The sequence below is a fragment of the Carex rostrata genome, chromosome 23 (genome assembly GCF_964058835.1).
Source record: "Carex rostrata chromosome 23, lpCarRost1.2, whole genome shotgun sequence".
Taxonomy (NCBI): domain Eukaryota; kingdom Viridiplantae; phylum Streptophyta; class Magnoliopsida; order Poales; family Cyperaceae; genus Carex; species Carex rostrata.
The window spans coordinates 8,277,626-8,297,946 of record NC_135940.1 but is presented as its reverse complement, the minus strand read 5'-3'; the positions used below and the strand labels follow the sequence as shown (position 1 = coordinate 8,297,946).

General features: G+C 35.0%; 3 protein-coding genes and 1 long non-coding RNA gene across 10 annotated transcripts; 2 read left to right on the top strand and 2 right to left on the bottom strand.

Annotated features, from left to right (window-relative positions):
• Positions 1-732: 732 nt before the first annotated feature.
• Positions 733-1,778, bottom strand: LOC144575226 (uncharacterized). The gene is made up of 3 exons (XR_013518378.1): positions 1,589-1,778; positions 1,408-1,509; positions 733-948 (listed from the first exon to the last, which is right to left on the bottom strand). It is a non-coding gene; the product is annotated as an uncharacterized LOC144575226 (long non-coding RNA).
• A 1,677-nt stretch (positions 1,779-3,455) lies between these two features.
• Positions 3,456-6,324, top strand: LOC144574687 (ETHYLENE INSENSITIVE 3-like 3 protein). Of its 7 annotated transcripts, none has more exons than XM_078324707.1 (3): positions 3,456-3,626; positions 3,827-3,949; positions 4,269-6,324. In XM_078324707.1, the coding sequence occupies exon 3, from the start codon at positions 4,340-4,342 to the stop codon at positions 6,194-6,196; it is 1,857 nt and encodes a 618-aa protein (XP_078180833.1). In that variant the 5' UTR covers positions 3,456-3,626; positions 3,827-3,949; positions 4,269-4,339; the 3' UTR covers positions 6,197-6,324. The 7 variants fall into 7 exon arrangements, with proteins under 7 accessions (XP_078180833.1, XP_078180834.1, XP_078180835.1 ...); XM_078324708.1 differs by having other exon boundaries at positions 4,257-6,324; XM_078324709.1 differs by having other exon boundaries at positions 3,479-3,610.
• Positions 6,325-7,779: 1,455 nt separating this feature from the next.
• On the top strand, positions 7,780-10,640 carry LOC144574686 (c-Myc-binding protein). Its single transcript, XM_078324703.1, has 5 exons — positions 7,780-7,929; positions 8,891-8,963; positions 9,051-9,099; positions 9,610-9,733; positions 10,339-10,640. Exons 1-5 carry the CDS (start codon positions 7,927-7,929, stop codon positions 10,438-10,440), a joined length of 351 nt encoding a protein of 116 aa, XP_078180829.1. The 5' UTR covers positions 7,780-7,926; the 3' UTR covers positions 10,441-10,640.
• Positions 10,641-11,325: 685 nt separating this feature from the next.
• LOC144574685 (glycerophosphodiester phosphodiesterase GDPDL4-like) lies at positions 11,326-15,995 on the bottom strand. Its single transcript, XM_078324702.1, has 7 exons — positions 15,644-15,995; positions 14,680-14,973; positions 14,253-14,365; positions 13,455-13,953; positions 12,572-12,895; positions 12,327-12,466; positions 11,326-12,232 (listed from the first exon to the last, which is right to left on the bottom strand). The coding sequence occupies exons 1-7, from the start codon at positions 15,756-15,758 to the stop codon at positions 11,462-11,464; spliced, it is 2,256 nt and encodes a 751-aa protein (XP_078180828.1). The 5' UTR covers positions 15,759-15,995; the 3' UTR covers positions 11,326-11,461.
• Between the last annotated feature and the right edge of the window lie 4,326 nt (positions 15,996-20,321).

Below are 20,321 nucleotides of genomic sequence, written 5' to 3'. Positions count from 1 at the left end.
TATTTTTTGTTGTTCATGCGTTTTGTACCGTTCATCAATCAAGAAAATGATATATATAATATTATTTCGTGTTCATCCGTTACTTCCTATTTACGTATATTCATCTATTCCTCCCAACAAATTACAATACTATTAGACAACTATGCACAGTAATTGTGCTCTTATACGAAAAAATTAACCGGTGATTGTATTTTCAAATAATACCAAATCAGTATAATTTTTTTTTTCTCTAAATATTAATATTGCAGCAGTGCTGCAGTGTAGACCAGATTTGATGAATCGGTATCCTCCCCGTCCCAGCTCGGTACAATGAGCTTTGATGAGCTCCCAGCCGACCGATTGGAATTTGATGCTTATTTAGATATAAGGGTCCATTCTGTGATTCGTGCGAGATTAAATATGACGACTCTGATCTCATTCGAGATCTCAATTAAGATTTTAGGGTACACAATAACACAAGTGAGTACTCAGAAAAATGCGCGTACCGGTGGCTACTGGCTGGTTGCTTGAGTACTCCGAGAAATCCCCTGAGATATCTCTTATTCCGAATTTTTTATTAATAGAAATAAAATAAAAAAAATATTTAAAAAGAACACCACTTTAAAATTTTTGCGAAAACTAGGTAGATCGGGTTTTGCAAACCCGTCCCGCCGGACGGGACTACACAACCCGTCCCGATTAATCATCATTAAGCCTTAACCAACATCTCGGAAAAAAAAAAAAAAAAAAAAAAATCCTGGACGGGTTTAAGCGTCCCGTCCCGCTCCGTAAAAAAAAAAAAAAAAAAAAAACAAAAAAAAAAAACTGGACGGTCTTCTTAACCCGTCCCATCCGACATAAAACTAAAACAGATGGAGGGGTTCGTTGTAACTTTCCTTTAAACTCTCTGACGAACTTCCTTCTTACCAGTAACTCCGTGCCATCTCGCCATACAGTTATCTCAAGTGCCTAACAGTATTTAGATAGAGCCTATTAATGATTATTTACACCAATAAGCTAACTTGCTTGTATCAAATGACAATCAACTAAATAAAATTCGTGGATTTAAAACGGCCTAATATAAATGCTGCACTAGCAATGTCTTTGCTTATTGCTTTCCTGTCAGATTGGCATATATTTTAGTGCCCAAGTGGTGCCTCTTTGATCTTAATTTTTCCTTACAATATTTGGCATGACCCTAAATTATGTCCGTATCCATTAACAAAAGCTAAATTATATTCCAGATAACCTTCTTATTTTCTTAAGAAAAATCTAATATCAATTAACTAGTTATCACTTAATGTGGCAAGGAAAAGGTACACAAAAAACTGGCAAAGATATGCCAGTATGGAAAAACAAATTTCTTCTTAATTCAAAAAGGTACTACAAAAAATTGAATTTTTCTTACAGAAGTACAGATGAAATTACCTCAGACAAAGCATTCACAACAGACAAGCCAACACCATGAAGACCACCAGAAACACTGTATCCACTGCTGGACCCACCAAACTTGCCGCCTGCATGTAACACCTAAATATTTCTTTTAATATTTAGAGAAGTCCAACATGAATATAATATAATTTATTATACTCTCTTTATGTGAGAATACCGTCAAAACTGTCTCCAGAGAAGATTTCTTTGTGGATGGATGCATATCTGTTGGAATCTGCAAGGCAATCAATGGTAGTAACTTAGCATATATGCAACAGTGGATAAAATTTTATCACATAATTGGTGCATCTTGAGATTAGTAAGTGTTCCTCGCACTTGAGGCATATAGCATTGAAAAGATAAACACAAGAAACCCAATAAAACTTATCATGTAGTGAGTCCACAACAACACTGCCATGGTAAAACAAGAATGAATCTCAAATTTGTTGGGGGGGGGGGGGGGGGGGGAGTGTTTCAAACAGCAGAAATAGCACCTTCATGATGTTTTAAAGGAAAGTTACTGGTAAGAAGGAAGCTCGTCAGAGAGTTTAAAGCAAAATTACAAGGAACCCCTCCATCTGTTTTAGTTTTACGGGAAAGGAATGTCGGATGGGACGGGCTAAGAGGACCCGTTCAGGTTTTTTTTTTTTTTTTTTTTTTTCACGGAGCTGGACGGGACGCTTAAACCCGTCCAGGATTTTTTTTTTTTTTTTTTTTTTTTTTTTTTCGAGATGTTGGTTAAGACTTAATGATGATTAATCGGGACGGGTTGTGTAGTCCCGTCCGGCGGGACGGGTTTACAAAACCCGATCTACCTAGTTTTCGCAAAAAATTTAAAGTAGTGTTCTTTTTAAATATTTTTTTTATTTTATTTCTATTAATAAAAAATTCGGATCTCTTATTTTGCGTGACCTACGTGTCCGGTGCCTATTCGGGGATAGCGCAGGGGCCAGTATTGTTTGAGCTTTGAGATTCGTGCAGAATGTCTTTGAACGGTTGAGAATTTCTAAACAGTCGCGCAAATTATGAGATTTTCTTTTTTTTTTTAGTTGAAATGCCCTTAGGCTAATTATGAGATATCTCAGAGGATGCGAATTCTGGTTGCTTTTCCAATATACACATAGACTTGTTAAAGTTTGATGTGTCATTATCATGAACTGAAATATATGGCGGGTCATATCCGACCTAGTATCGACCTGGTATTATATGTTTTGAGGAGGGATCAAGTTACAACAATTTTTTTCAAGTAAAGGTTGGAAGTCAAGTCACCCAACTATTTAATACCCTTGTTATTACAACAAAGGATTTTCTTCATCCGGATTTCGAACTCATGACCTCTCACACAGAGACCACGTGCCTTGGCCACTAGACCAAAGGCTGATTCTTAAATTATAACAATTTTGATTTACCATAACTATTTTTTACATTTTCAAAGTCCAAATCGTCGATCCAAACCATTAGATGTGATCTCTACAATAAAATGTGCTTAGAGACCAAATTTTACATTCTTTTGAAATTTTTTTATTATTTATTAAGATGGGTACAAAATTCAATAATTTGAATTTGACTCGTTTTTGTACCCATCTTAATAAATAGTAAAAAAATTCTAAAAAATGTAAAATTTGGTCTCCAAGCACATTTTATTGTAGATGTCACATCTAACAGTTTGAATCAACGATTTGGACTTTGAAAATGTAGAAAATAATTGTGATAACTTATTGTAACGCAAAAATTGTTGTAACTTGATTCCTACTCATATGTTTTATTCGCGAATAAAATACCAATCACAAATTATTTGCAAAAAAATTCGAAAATTTTGTTTGGATTTTTTGCTTCGTATCAAATTATTGCCGAATTACGAACTTTTGAAAACTGAACCCGAACTAACTTGTCACAACGCCGGGCAGCGGACTTGGAATACATTATACGCGGAACACAGCTGTCCATTTAAGAGAAATACATACGTTCTACTCGAAAGGAGATGCATAAAATCCTGATTTTGTGAGAACATAAAAGATTACCAAGTTGCCTTGGCTGTCTTTTAGTTCAATCCCGCAGTCTTTTTTTTTTTTGCCTCTCGTGCCAATTACCTTCTCCGCACCTCCCAAAAGCCAATCGAGAAAGAGAGAAAAACCAATAGTTATCGAAATTACAAAACGAGGGAAACAAAACAAGCTCCTTCTCTAGATTCTGTGGAGCTGTCAAGTTTCAATCCGGTATTGATTCGACCCTGTTTTTGTTAAAATCTTTTTTTTTTTTTTTTCATTTTTTTTGTTCTTGATATTCTCTGTGGTGAACTTGAAATCGGTATGGTTTTTAGTAATCGATTGTGGAGAATTGGAATTCGGTCAGTTTGAACTCCGATTTTGGTTTTTTTTTGGGGGGCTTTTGACGGAGAGAGATTCTTTCTTTCCAGCTGGAAGTTCCAATTCTAGGTCGGATTTGGAATTACCTGAAAATCCTCGCGGCAATTTTCTATGGTGAAGATGTTTTTATGAAACAGTATCTGAATATATTCAACGAGCGCCTGTAGCAATTGGTTCGTTTTTTTTTTTCCTTTTGCTTTATTCGTACTGGAAAATTAATTATATACTAGGTTTATACTGATTTCCATAGAGATACGTCTGATTTGTGTACTTGAATAGTGTAAGTGTACCATTCGTGTTTAATCTGTGGTTTGCATTGATGAAAGGTAACTACTTTTTATTTCTTTAAGGGGTTTCATCCAGTACCCTTTCCATTTACAATGGTGCTGGAATCTAATTTTGACAGTCTCTTTTTGTTTAGATAACTGACTAACAAACTGTCATAATTAGTTTTTCAATTTACCTAATTACGGCACATAGTTTTCTTGACAGGTTACTGGCATGAGCATTTTTGGGGGCACATCAGAAAGAAAAACTTGATAAAAAAGAATCCACCGTTTTTTATGGACCATCTTGCAATTTTGACCACTGAGCTAGGGGATGATGATTTTGAAGTGGACGGCATCCGCTGTGAGAATCTGACAGAGAATGATGTCAGCGATGAGGAAATTGATGCTGATGAGCTGGCTCGCCGCATGTGGAAAGACCGAGTAAAGTTTCGCCGAATCAAGGAACGGAAGGTCACCGCTCAGCAGGCTTTACTGGATAAGTCCAGTTCGAAGAAACCCATCTCAGATCAGGCTCTGCGCAAAAAGATGTCGCGGGCCCAAGATGGTATTCTCAAATACATGCTGAAGCTAATGGAGGTTTGCAATGTCCGCGGGTTTGTTTATGGCATTATACCCGAGAAGGGTAAACCCGTTAGTGGTGCATCGGATAATATCCGTGCATGGTGGAAGGAGAAGGTAAAGTTTGACAAAAATGGGCCCGCAGCTATTGCAAAATACGAGGCAGAGAATTTTGCATTGGAGAATGGTCAGGTGGTCTCCAACGGAGGGAAGTGCCCCCAGGGATTAATGGATTTGCAAGACGGGACACTGGGCTCCCTTTTGTCATCTCTGATGCAACACTGCAGCCCGCCTCAGAGGAAATTCCCGTTAGAGAAGGGGGTCCCGCCTCCATGGTGGCCCACTGGCACCGAGGATTGGTGGGTTGGGTTGGGTTTACCGAAGGGTCAGATACCACCATACAAAAAGCCACATGATTTGAAGAAGGTTTGGAAAGTGGGGGTTTTAACAAGTGTCATAAGGCACATGGCACCGAATTTTGAAAAGATAAGAACGCGTGTAAGAAAGTCGAAATGCTTGCAAGATAAGATGACGGCAAAAGAAAGCTTGATTTGGTTGGCGGTCTTGAGCAAGGAGGAGAGGTCAGTGTCGCGGCATTTTGCAGCAGATAAAGATAGAGGTAGAGGTAGAGGTAGAGGTAGAGACAGAGACAGAGAGAATAATTTTTCAGATATAACTCAGTATAGTGGCCAGGAGGAGAGGCGAGAGGATACGTACACCTACAGTAGTAGTAATGAATATGATGTTGATGGGTCTGACATGGCGCCTGGTACTGGGGTCACATTAGCAAACAATGATGACAGGAACCCTACAGCAGCTGGTACCAGTACTGGTACTAATGCGGGTGATAAAGAGAAACAGAATGTGAGGTTTAAGGAGCAAAAAGAACTGAAGAGGAAGAAGCCTCGGTTGGGTGGTTCTTCTTCACATGCAAGAAAACGAGTTGCTGTAAATCAGGCCCCCGAAGAGGACTCGCTGAGCATTGCAATTCCTGATATGAACCAAACCGACTTCCCTGAAACAGCTAATAACCGACTCTTTCTACATGCACCTGCAGTTGAAAATGGCCACAATACCGGTAATACTGACTATGGTAATAATAACAATACCGGGAACACTAATTATGATAATAACAATAACAATTTTATTGGAGTTCATGTTAGCACACCTAAAAGCATGTACATGGGTGCTTCTCAGCCATTGCAACTACAGCCCGCAAATAACCAGTTCCAATATGGGGACACTACGGGGTTTGAATTCTATACTCCGCACCCGCAACAACAAATACATCAACATTCTTTACCGATTTCGTCTCACCAGCTGATGGAATTACCGGTAATTGCAGTCGAAGCAAATAATAATAACAGTGATGGCAATGTTGAGAATGTCAATGGGCATGGAAATGTCATGCATCCATTTATGGATGAGCCATTATACCCGGTAGAACAGGATAAGTTTGCCGGCAGTGGATTTGATAATTTGCCATTAGATTTTATTGGTATCGGAAGCCCCATTCCTGACATTGATGATTTGCTTTGTGATCAAGATCTTATGGAATATTTGGGTACATAACCAAGGTAATTTGTTATGTGGTTTTTGGTTGTTGTTCTTGTTCTTGTTACTTTACCAAAGTAATAACTCATGATCAGATCATTTTGTAAAGTTTGAATTAGTTCTGTGCTGAAGAAGAGGCTTGTTAATCCTTGTGGTTTTGTTTGGAATTCGGAAATCAAGCATAGATTTAAAAAATATATTGTTGTTTCTATGTTGTGATATTGTTCTTTTCTTTTCTTTAATTTTCACTAATATAGTTTTACCTTTTATTACAAAATTGAACAGGTAGTGTTTGTTATTTAAATGTTTGCACATGTTTCCAATAATTCGACAATAGAAATGTCCAAAGATTTAATTGTTATTGTTGTATCTCATTTAATTCGACAATAGAAAGGTTTTGTAACTATTGGGTTTCATTTCTAGTCTATCTCAGCTTGCACGGGACTAAAGATTTAATTGTTATTGTTGTATATGTGCAATGTATATGGGCACCAGCACGTACTGACCTTTGGTCCGCCTGTAAATTTCTTTTGGGCTTCTATGCGCATCTGCGCTAAAATTAGGCATTAGTTTAGAGCGAATAGTTTCATTCTCCCCGAAAGAAACCACGTAAATAATATATTTGCTATGCATATATTACATGATTGTATCAATTGTATCCATTTTGAGTAGATTTTTCATTTCTAATTGGCGGTGTGATAAAAAAGTAAACCAAGTTATGTTTAGTTTTACAGTTATCATTCACAAGTGTAATATCTGTTTATTCAATAAATAACTCACATATTTATTCAATTAATAAAAAAATGAGATTAATTAAGTTTAAGTTTATATAAAATAAAATTCACAAGTTATTTAATCTCTTCTCCTCTTCTGTCTCTTTCTCTTTTGCACACAGATTTTCCTCCCTTTTTTTAGACGTAACTTCTCATTTTCGCTTAAACTCTCTCATCATCTCGTCTCTCCTGCTTAAACTCAGAGAAAAGGGGCAGCAGACTCGGATATAAGAATTCTGACTCCAGTTTGATCATCTAAAAACAAGGGAACCACTCCAACTTTTCCGATAAAATAACTCATATTAAATTCGACGTTGATATTGCAACCTGTTATCAAAGTAGTAACTAAGTCTGAGAATCTGTGTTTTGGTAATGGCTTAGTTTGGAATATATGTTTTTAATATTTTTATATTAGATATAAAGGAAAACGGTTCTAAGAAAAGAAATAGATGGTGCTAAATTAATCCTTGATTAATTATAGTTTTAAGAAAATTAAACATAATTAATCTGAGTTTTGGGTATATTTGACATATACTAAAGTTATATTGGGTAAATATGTGAGTTATTAGATTTTTAGATGGTAAATATGTAATTGCAAAAATTTAGATGGTAAATACGTAATTTCACAGTTTTTGAGTGGTATATATGAAATTCTCCCATTATATTAATATTATGTCACGTTACGTTTTTTTTTCCTTCACTGTAAGCAGCCAGAAGGGCAGATTAGTTACCAAAAAAGATGTAAGTGGTATGTTTGCAGATAGTAACATTTTGAGGGATATATGTGAAAAAGGAAAAGAAATAAGCAACAAAACATTTCTTGATTTCAGCTAGTTACAACTACAAATTACACTGTAGTACTGAACACTTCTCCAGCGCGTGTTGTAAGTTTAACCCACAACCCTAATTCGACAAACCAAGCTTCAGATCACGGTGGTTTTTCAGCTAGATCAGCTCCAGATTGTTTATATATCTATGGTTCGTTTTTCTAGATCTTGCCTTGCTACCTTACTCGCTTTAATTTCACCTCATCGATTCAAATTGCAATCTTTAGAGATTCTTAAATTTGGATGATGTCTTATCCAATGTATTTAGGTGTACTCGCGTTATTTGTACTAGTTCATTACTGATTTGGTTGGATTGTTAACTTTTCGCCTTGATATCTTTTCAATTGAAATGGCAAGAACGCGTTGTGAGGCAGCTGAGTAGAAGGATGGAGTTGTTTTGCATAATGCAAACAAAAAGAAAGCAGAAAGAATAGTAGTTCAAATTTATAAGTTTGGTTAAGAGATGTCTTTCCTTGTCAGTTGATTTTAATTTAGGCAAGCAACTATTTTGGAATCCACAACTCAGTCATAGACTATTGCCTGAAAAATGATTGCCCATTCTTAGAATTTGAGAGAAAAGAAAATTATTTGGTTAAATTCTCTTTATTGTTTCAAGCTTCAATAGGTTACGAGGCCTAAATAGCCGTTAAAGTGTTTTCTAATATTACCTTCCTAGTCATTTACTAAATACCTATCACAGCTGATTACAATTAATACAGCAAATTAAATTTTCTAAGGAAAGAAGGTAGAATTGATAAATTTCCAGATATTCAAATTTTGCTAGCTGTCCTTGATTCTTTATTTTAAACACCCATACTGTCATTGCTCAGCCCTTCTTACAGGGTTTGGGCTCAACGTGTCGAATGGTGAAAAAGATGTCAATTTGTCACGTACCACTTGAGCAGCTTATTGACCTGGCTTTTAGTCAACAAATCTCACCACTTACCACAATTCAAAATTTCAGTAATAGGAAGTATTTACTGTAGTCTTCTATATTAACTTGCATGTGAGTTGTCTGCTATAATGTATTAGGCTATTAAGATATAACAGGCTTATGGTTATTGTACCAAAAAGGCCTGTAGAAAAACTCATGACGTGTTTACTTTTTTCAGGATAAGGAAGCAAAGAAGGAAACCTTTCGCAAGTACCTAGAATCTAGCGGTGTGCTTGATGCCCTTACAAAAGGTTTTCTTTATAATAATTTTATTTTTATTTTCTGTTAGCCAATTAAATTTTAAATTCTCCTGAACTTATAACAACAATGCATTGCAGTTCTTGTTTCTTTATATGAAGAAGGTGACAAGCCTTCCTCTGCAGTAGAGTAAGTTAAATTGCATTGGGTTATTCAATTATTCTGGAGTCTGGATCACAGATTACCGTACCCACCATTTTTGCCTTGGTATAGGGTGGTACACAAAAGTAGTGGGCCTGATTGGTACCTCCTGGAGTTGGCCATTATTCGGTGATTTTGTACATAAGTTTCTTCTCTTTGGCCAAACTAAATATTTGTCAAGGGGTTTGATTTAAAATTGCCAAGTACTTATTTCAAAAGTACAACAGTACTAGATAGTAATATCTGAAATGGTACTGGTATGTACAAATTGAAACCAGTTGGCTGCCAATCGTCCTTTTCCCTTTTTGTCCTCTTTGTATCGTGTCTTTGCTTATTGATGTTTGTTGCAAAAGCAAGGGTTAATTAAAACCGTGAGGTGATGTGTACAATACGGGTCTGGTTCTGTACCGGTATAACTGCCTCTAAATACCAGCGCTGTACCAGGAATATGTTTATGCATTTGGCACACTGTAGTGAGTCCAGTCTATATGCAATTAGGTTTGTTAAACAAAAGCTAGGTGGGCCCTCAGTGTCAGAGCATGAAAAGCTGAAAGCAGAGAAAATGGACCTGCAGCTCAAGTATGAAGAGCTTCTTGCGGCACATAGAGAAGCATGCAAAGAGGTGTTAATCTTGTTTTTTACCTTAAAACATAAATTATCTTGCGGTTGTTGATAACAAACTTCTGTAGCTCTATACCACCCAGTGTCATACCAAATCTAGCTCGTGTGGTACCCACTTAATCTCCATGTATGTATTATAATTGTACATTCCACAGAGTAAGGCTATGGTAATATATATATGGACTTGTTGATCTGAACTGTTCAACATGATCTCCATATGAAAAGATACTTGCTGAGCAAATTTTACATTTTTTAGAATTTTTTTAATTAGTTTTTCATATAGGTAGAAAATCACTTAATTTAAAAATTATGAACCATCCAAAAACAGTGATTACCCACCTATCAAAAAATATAGTAAAAAGTTTCTAAAAAAACGTTTGGTCTTCAAGAACATTTCATATGGAGATCATGTTGAATGGTTTGTATCGCCTGTTTAAAATAGAGATGGATCCATAGCACAGGTCAATCCGTAATATTCACATTACCTTAGCCTCACTCCATTCCACAACCATACAACAGGTTATAGATTAGACATGTATCTGGGGACTTACAAGCCTTCCCAATTTCATAAACAAATAAAACATCCAATTATGGTTGGTTCTACAGCTTGAAGAGTTTAGAAAGTTGAAGCATGAGGCAGATTGCAAGGAAATGGTGGATAATGATGATACAAAAGATATGAAGGATGTTTCTAAAGTAGAGATGTAACCATTTTTGGAATAAGTATTTTATTCTTTTATTGGATTTAGTGAGAGGGGTTTCTGGTTGATAATTATTTGTAGCATTCTAGTTCCTTTCAAATGTAGTTTATGAGTTGTGTGATTTCAAGTCGCGTGCTTGAGGTGTACTTCATATAATGCAGCTGAAAACTCAAATAAATCATAAAATTTTCTATTGAAACGGCTCAACTAGATCCAGCATTTGAGGTAAAATTTAGAAAGCAACTGTATATCAAGTTTGAAGCTAATGCTTTACATTCCTGTACTGAATGCCTTTGATATGTGATATTACTGCTTCTGAAAGCATCTTTTATTTTCTCTAATGTACATTTATTTACTTGAAAAACCTCTGATGTTTCTCGTTACAAACTAAAACAACACAAACGTAACATGCATTGTAACTGCAAAATGCAAAAAAAAAAAAAAAAAAAATAGTAATAATAATGTCATTCTCAGTTATTATATCTGTCGTTATACTACTGTTCAATGGGAAAAATCAGCTCAGTTTCAATTCAATTAAAGATGATATAGCATGAGAGATGAAGTATTTGAGTCTGACTTAATGCTGCACGCACAAACACTAACATTTTCAGAAACCCGCTTTCTTTTATTACACGATTTAGATGGATAAACCATGCCGGAGTAGATCACTTCTATTGCATTGATAATTACTTTCTCTTAATTTATAACTAGTGTGCCCATCAAGATTTCAACATTTGATTATAATTTGTGTGCGAATCACATCAGCAATGGGGATTGTTGTGAAACCTGTAACATATTTGTCTTACGAAAGTTGTGCTGAAGTTCAATTAATTCTTCAACAAAATCCCTACTATGCATGCAGCTTGATCTGATTGCACATAGGCACCAGAAAGAAAGATATAAGCACATCATACATTAACAAAAATAAGAAAACCGTCGTGCCAAAAAATTACGGTAATCATGAACCAAAGAATCGATCAACTAAGAGAAAAATAAACAAACAAATAGACACCATAAAATCTAACAGATCAAACAAACAGGAGCAGCACATTAGATAGGATAGCAATCAGCACGGATATGAATGCAGCAGTACGCAATTGTGGCGAGGCCTTGGATCGAGCCTCTGCATTTGGGGTCACTTGCTTAGTTGTGTCAGTAAGAGGGGGCTCGGCTACGTCAGAGTCTGACAGAACTGGCAGCGGTGAGAGTGCAGGTGGCAGAGCTGGCGTGCTCATGAGTTGGAGTAGACCCCCCGGTTGCACTGGTAGCATGTAGCTCGGCGTGTTGTTGCCCATGTTCTGACACGTGTTCAGTTTGTAGCGGCGTGCGGTGGCGGGGAAGTCGGTGATGATGCCATCAACCCCCGCTCCCTGCACAAATGAATTGATCTCGACAGTCGCATCGCCGAAATAATCCCACGCCTGAGACACAAACTCATTCATCAATACATAGACGTACACCGACAGCCCCTGCGCCTGTAGATTCTCAACCAGCTTCGTTTGCGTGGTCGTGTAATGTTTGCTAAGCGGGAAGATGCTGTTTTTCTCCACTGCTACAGCATCTGCAAATTTCTTTATGTCAGCCAGTGCGGGCCCCGCTGCATCAGAGACCTCCTCGTTGATGGTGTAGAGGAGTTTGTACTTGGGCGCCTTTTGCTTGAAGGAGACCAGCACCGAGCTGTTGCTTGATTGGATCATCACTGGGAGAGATGTGGCGGTGTTATACCCGGATGTGTTTAGCACTGCTAGGACTGAGTCCACCATGTTTATGTTTAATTTTTGCGCAATGAATGGAGCATTCTATAAGAGTTGAAAAGGAAAATACAATAAGATCTTTATGGTTATCATAGTAAAATTTCATCTGGGTAAGAGTCTATTTGAAATAAACTTTTACCTCAACTGTAATTAAAACTCCCGCCAAATCCTTGTTTTTGGCAAAAGCTAAGAAATCAGATAAGTTCATGTATTTGCCTGCGTTGGTGTACCTCGGGTTTCTGACCAACTTGTAGCTACTTTGTGGTGCCGACATTTGTGCTACAAAATAATAGACAACAAATTAATACATAAATCACTAAAAATGACAAGGATGTGTGTACAACACTCCAAATGCCCAATCGTTCGAATTATAACTTCACTTACGTTTCAATTTCTTGATTTCATCCCAGGTAAGATTGAAGGTGAAAACCCCAGGGCCGCTTTGCAACTGCGGGATGACAGTCATGCGAGTAGCATATACTGATTTGGCAACAGTGGTATCATCTATGAGATTTATTGAACTCATGCAAACTAACATGCCATCTTTTGTGACTTGCACCGGGCAGTCTATTATGTCAGCTCCGCCAGTTACTGCATACTGGTAAGCAAGGTCGGTACAGTCAGGGTAGTCCCCACTTGCTCCATTATGAGATATAACTAGTGGCTTCTCATGGGACATGCTTGATTTGTTTAGGTTCATGAAGCAACCTTAATGCGAGAAAGGAGAGAGAGGTAATTACAATTTAATCAAAATAATAATCGGAATTGTATCTCATTTTGTAATTGTACAAGAGTAAGGTTAAAATGCCCCATTGTTATCGTGCCTCAATCATGCTGAGCATCCTTTATCTCCGTTTTCAAAGTCAAAATGGATCGATCCGAACCGCTCAACATGATCTACATATTAAAATGTGCTTGGATCCCAAATTTTATATTTTTTGGAAATTTTTATTTTAAATTTGTTTAGATAGGCACAAAATCACTGTTTTTAAGAGATTCTGGACCATCCAGAAACTGATTTTGTACCTATCTAAAAAAATAGTAAAGAATTTCCAAAAAAAAATAATATATAGTCTCCAAGCACATTTTAATATGAAGATTATGTTGAGCATTTCGGATCGACTGTTGTCTTTGAAAACAGAGATAACAATGTGAGGCATGATTGGGGCACGAAAAACAATGGGGCATTTTAACCCTACTCATTGTACAATACTTGTTTTATAATTGTCAGGTAAATAATATATCATAAGACCAATAAAAAACTCACCGATGGCCTCAGAAGGTGTGACCGGAAACTCTGTCAAAAACCCGTCAACTGAAAATACGCCATTATCAATATATGACAAATATTCAGCCAAAGGATCATAGCTGTAGTTGTAACTAAAGGAATTATCATTCGCAAGGTTCCCGACAAAAACCTCAAGTCCGGCTTTGTGTGCATCTACCACAACTGTTGTATGATCCAGCAAGTAATTATCTGGCGAAACCGGCCAAATGTAGGTCTTTGGTACCAAAATACCACTGGCGAAGGTTTTAATGTACGTCAGGTTAGAGAGGAGAGAAGAGTAGGTTACGTTAGTGGTTGGTTCAGCTGAGTCCGGATCAAGAAATTTGAAGATAAGCTTGGTTTGGTTGGAGGTGAGAGAAGAGATTGAGGTTAGAAAACCAATTTCCGGGGAAGAGATATAGTTTACTATAACATTCTTTACAAGCCCTTGGATGTAGGTCTTCATGCTTAGGTTATGTTGCGCATAAAACATGTCATGCTACAAAAGCAAGAAAATAAAAAAGCAGAAATAAGTGAAGACTACCTTCAAGATTCTTGTTTTCACCCTATTTGTTCTCTTTTGAATAGAACATGCAATGATACAACAAATGATTTTGTTAGTTCTTACATGTAGAAAGCATAGATTTTAAGATTGATGTAAGGAAATTTTCTTTTTTTGATGGTTGTCGGCAGATGTAAGGAAATTTTCTCTTAGAGTTTAAAGTTCAAACCAAATAATTTTTCATTACGAAATATTTATTCATTTCAATACAATTTCAAGCAGAAACAAAGGAATACCTCTATATTCAGCCACAGAGCAGGGGGTTTCAATTGGGCAACATCTTCTACGGCAAGTATGGGGAAATAATTTCCATCAAATCGGTTGCTCCGTGTAAATACCGCTTGCAGTACTTCACATTAAAAGATGGAAATATAATGTTAAATAAGATAGAATGTATTTCAAAAAAGGAAAAAAAAAACAGAGAGAGGATAAATTTACTTTGAATATACTAGGGATGGGATAAATAACCAACAATAATAGTGCGTTAGTTTAATAACGCTTAATCAAAGCAAAGTTTGACCCACAGTATTTATTATAGATGATTGATATGTATGATGTATCTATACCCAAAAGGGCCTGGTAATAACCCTACAAAATTATTATATGAACAATTCTAACAAAGACATGAAAGAGTAAATTAAAACATTGAATTATATAACTTACGGGAAACATTGACAAGATCTGAGGTACTGTAATCAATAGGAAAATATCCCGATTGTGATACGCCATTGACCAGGTAAGTACTGCCTTTGTTTGGGAAAAAATTGGGAATATCTGTGCAATTATCCATTTTAATATCGGGAAGACAAAGTCCATAAAAGTCCTTTGTTAATCTGACATCACATTGTAATACTGCAGGCCGTGTGCTGACTGCTGGTGCAAATCTGTATGCGACTTTACTCGAATCAGGAAATAACCCTGAAAAACCTCCCTTTGAAATAACTATGGGTGCTTTTCCTGCATTAGAAAAAAAAAATAGATAAATTATTTTGCAACTTGGACCTTTTAATTTATTTGGTTGAGATATCGCCTGAAAAAGAATGGAGGGATAATATTTGATAAAACCAGAAATATTGAAAAATGAAAACAGTTGAAAATCTTGTAATTAGTTCTGATCATTTTAAAATTGTATTTCCAGTGAAATTACTCTAAACAAAAGTCCTACAATTCTAGGTATCTGGCACACATAATCAAAATAGACAAAGATAACCCCAAATCAACATAAATATTCTCCAATTATCACCTCGGACCAGATCACATTATCACTCGGAGAGGTAAAATGGTCAAAGCATTGTAAACCTCTAGTTTTTGCTCCACTGCACTTGAAATGTCTGTGACTGAGGTAGAAACCTAGATCTAGGAGGGGTATATATGAAAAACGACACCCAAAATGTTATAATCCAAATAGCGCAAAGGAATGATAAGGACTTGTGTTGAAAAAGGACATCTTTGGAGGGTACAAGCAAAAAGTTAGCCACTGAAGAAACCTACCCAAAAATGTCTGATATAGTTTAAGCCGCAATTATACCAAAACGATGGTACGATCTAAATATGAATGAGATCTTTGGGAGGGTATACATTAAAAAAAAAGAACCCAAGATGGAAATAGTAGAGAAGGAGACTTCACCTGACAAGGTTTTCCATGTTGTCTGACAAGAGACGAGACCGAGTTGTAATAGAACGCAAAAAAGTAAAAAGGATACAACTCTACTTCCCGCATTCCACCTCATATAACTCCACATTGTTGCAAAAGCAACGATATAACTCTGCTTGAGCTTCTCCGATCTAAAGAAATTGTACAATGAGCAAGTTCTCCTCCTTTAGAGAGAGGCAGAGAGAGGCAGAGAGAGAAAGAGAGAGAGGTCTAAAGCCTAAAGGTACCAGATTAATTGAAGGGGAAAAGGGACATATTTTAATGAGCTCAGGTTTGCATAGTTCAGCGTTCTTAAATGCTTTGTTTTCTTATTGCTTGTGTTTTTGGGGAAGGCGACTTCACGATCATAGAGACCGGGATCTACTGCAATTTACTATACACGCACGACTCTAGAAACCACATTATGTTCGTTCAATCTAAAACAAACGGATGAGATTCATAGTTTGATTTCCCAATAGAGAACTTCAGATCTGAGCCGTTAATGAAAATCCGTTTCATGCTGTACGATCCGAATCAGACGGACTTGAATTGCCTACAATTACTACTACTATTGTACGGAAAAATAAAATAAACGAATCCCAGACTCCCAGAGCATCGATGCTACATAAATAATTGAACTTTTACAAAGACAACCCTATAAAATTTGTTTTGTCTTATATTTTTGTCGTTTTAATTTAACCCTGCAAATTATTCCTGTGAAGCGGAAAATCAGAAGAAAAAAATAGCACTCTATTTTTCACACATCCTCAAGTTAATACAATAGAGTTTAAATTTTAAAAAAATAATGTATTATTATTATAGACTATTGTTGCAAGTTTGATATTAAGAAGTATAATACCTGAACATTAAGACGCCTCAATAGGAAAAAAAAATGTTTAAAAAAAATTGACAGGAAATTACCCATACAATAATCTATATATTTGAGGGTGATAATGAATTAAATGGTTTTTTAAATAATAAAAATGATATCAGAGTTAAGCTCTGCATGTTATGGACAGTGGCGCCGGCTGGCCGCTTTTACTTAGATCTGCTGTGGTCTCTAACAGTCTGCACCTTTATGCGGTCGAGCCTTGCTCCGTCTATAACGATTAACGAGTAACGACTATAAGTGCCAACATTTTTGGATGTTGATTATGCATGTGAAATCAACTTTCACATTTTAAGTAATGTACTTTTCTACTGAATATTCTTTCATCACATTAGTAAGTGTTGATAAAAATTTAATAAACCTCGAAATTTAATATAAAAATATTATTATTGTGTTGAATGGTTTTTTTATTGTTGTAAATAGTTAATTGTATAACTCATTTTTATATCTAGTCAAATTATAACTTGCAAATTAAGCAATCATAATATGACCATTATTTAGTATTGCATCAATATAATTTATCATATTATCCCCCAAAAAAATATTATTTCCTATATTATTATGTTGGATATCATAAATATATTGTAAAAATAAATGTACTTAATACTTGAGTATACATATTAAAATAGAGTTTACGGGTTCGATTAAATTAAACCCATTCTAACTATATTATTATTTTTATAATAACATTTAATTTACAAGCATGCTATGTATATTTCATTATTTTACTTTTTTTAATTTTCAGTTGAAATCCATGCTCTAGAGCCAAAAGGTAGGCTTATTAATTGTTGCAGCCAGTTTAATTGAGTGTTTAGCAAAGCAAAACGAAAGTTGTATTTATCTACACAATTAGCAACTGGGAAAGCGCTTCAATAGATCCAAACTCATAATTTGGGTCGAAGGTCAACAGTCTCGTTCGTTTTATTATTTTATAATTAGCTGAAATATAACCTGGGATGGGTTATATAAATAATTTATAACAAAGGTAACGGAGGACAAACGCAAACGGAGATTTCTTTTATAAAAAAAAAAGAATAAATCACAATTTAGTATGCCTTTTAACATTGTGAGATTATATGATATTTATGCTAATGCGATGTGTTACGCAAATAATAAGGGAAAATATTTAACATTCATGCTGAACAAGTCATGTATTTTACGAAACACAGCCAGAGAAAGTTCAACACGTAATTGATAAATTGATGGGAGAGAAAATATTTTAAAATTCATGCTGAAGCTGAACAAATCATAATAGTTCAATCTTTCTTTAAATTCAACGACAGGCAACATGCCATGCATTCTTGACAGTCTTGCATACCCAACTTGGGAGCTGAGTGAGTGGTGACTGGTGAAAGAAACCAAATTTCTTGTTTTTAGAAATTTAAAAATTAAACAATCAGAAATAAGATGGATTTTTTTTCGATCGAATAGATGAGACCAAATCAACTTCTCATTGGATATCTAGCTGTACCGGTAGCTTTCGAAAGTTGCAGTTTGTTTTCACCACAAAAACTCTGGAAAAAAAAAAAGTGGGACCGAACCATTTATTCAATCTGCATAAGTTAGAAATCAATTCATCTTGTTTAAGATAATTTAATTTTAATTTTGGAAAATAAAATACATATTGGGAAGTAATAGCATAAGAATAATATTTTTTGAAGAAACAATATGGCTATGTTTGATTCTGGGTTAAAGTTATGATAGCATAAGTTGCTTATTTCAAGTTCCGACGGTATAAGATATTCTTGTTTGGTTGTGAGTTAAAGTTAAGTCATGAGTTAAACCTAAATAGGTGGATTAATTTAAGAGAAAGACATGATAGAAGTTATGCAATCTAAATAGGTGGGTTAATCTATGACGTCATAAGTGATTTTTATGGTAGTTTCATCATATTTTATTCATATTTAACTGTATAAATGCAGAATAAAATACGTATTTTATGACTTGTGACACAACAAGACATGGTCTGAGGTGGATTAATTTGTTGTGGTTGGTGTATTTTCATTGTAGGAGATAAATTATTTGAATAGAGTAAAATATGATTATTTTTTTTATTATTCAAAATAATGCCAAATGTTATTAAATGTATAATTTAAGATAGTACAAATTCCAATAATATTAATATATGATTTCCATAAAAGATTGAATTTAAATTTCTATTAATGAGGAGGTTATGTTTGGGGAAAACAAGAGAAAAGTCAAAGACTTTATCCGGCCGGAGCGCGTTGGTCGCAGTGAACTGTATTTTTATTTTTATTTTTACGCGTTGAAATCCGCATGATTTTATCGTTTGAATCAATCACGCGAATAATTTATCACATCTTAAAAAGTTGTTATCCAACCAACCTCCTCCTCGTTATAAAATTAAAATCACACGTATAGTGCCACCGTGCCAGAGCGAAAACAGCAGGATTTATTTATTTATTTATTTATTTCATAAAAAGAAAAAGAAAAAGAAAATCACACGTATAGTGGGGCATTATGTTTCTGGCAACATGGAAGTTATTACGAAGAAGCATCCAATGCCTTATCAAAATCTGATTTAAATTATTTAAATCTCTTTAGTTAGGCCATTGTGAGGCCTGAAAAGGAACTATATATAATACCTTAAACTTAGTTTGGGAGACAATTTATGATTAAATGGATTTTTTATTTATTTTGTACATAGTTGTATGGATTGAATGCAGTGGTGATGCAAAATTTATTATTTTTTGTATTATTAAAATATACATGCTGCAAAATAATTACTGGCAGTGTTCAATTTGATGTTCAAACTACATAGTTTAAAACTGATAATATATAAAATCAATATAAAGACTAAATTATCTGTTACCTTATTATCATACAATATTAATAAATTAAGAGGAGGGATCTGATTACACCATTTTTTGGTGACTCCAAATTACACTCTCAATTTTCAAAGTTTTCAAAGTCCAAACAGTCAATCCAAACCGTTCAACTTGTTGGATATGTTAAAATGTGCTTGCAGATCAAATTTCACATTTTTTGGAATATTTTTACTATTTATTAAGTATTTAACAAAATCGCTATATTCCGACCGTTGAGTTTTTGTACCCGTCTTAATAAATAGTAAAAAAATTTAGAAAAATGTAAAATTTGATCTGCAAGCAATTAACATATCCAACAAGTTGAACGGCTTGGATCGACTGTTTGAACTTTGTAAACATAGAGTGTAATCCGGTGTCACCAAAAAAGGGTGTAATCCGATCCCCCTCATAAATTAATCAAAATATATGGCAATTAAGATTGAATAATTAAAATCAAAATATTTGTAGCGGAGGTATTTTAAATTTAAATTTTGAAGACTTATTCGGTCACAATAAGTGATATTGAACTAAAATGGATCAAAGATACAAAATTCCATCTATTTTTGTATTTTAAAAATTCAAAAACTAATTTGTCATGAAACAAATTGATGGTTTTTTCACCAAAAAATAATAAGAATTGCATCAACAAACAATAATTTGATTCTAGATATTTTTGAAGATTTTTTTTATCAATATGCTTTCAAATAAATCCATTTTTCAGTTTTTATTTTCTCATCTGTTAATCTTATTTCTTTTTTATTTCAAAATTTACAGCTTTCAAGAATCCATAAAAAGCTTTAATTTGGTGGGTCAGCATGAGATATAAGATCTCAGCTTTGATAAGAAAAACAAGGAGAGAAGAGCTGGATCGTTTATGACAATTATCCTTCAATTTCGTCTTTACTTGATGCTCTGTCATTGTCTCATTTAATTGGATTCTGTTTTGGTGCAAAAT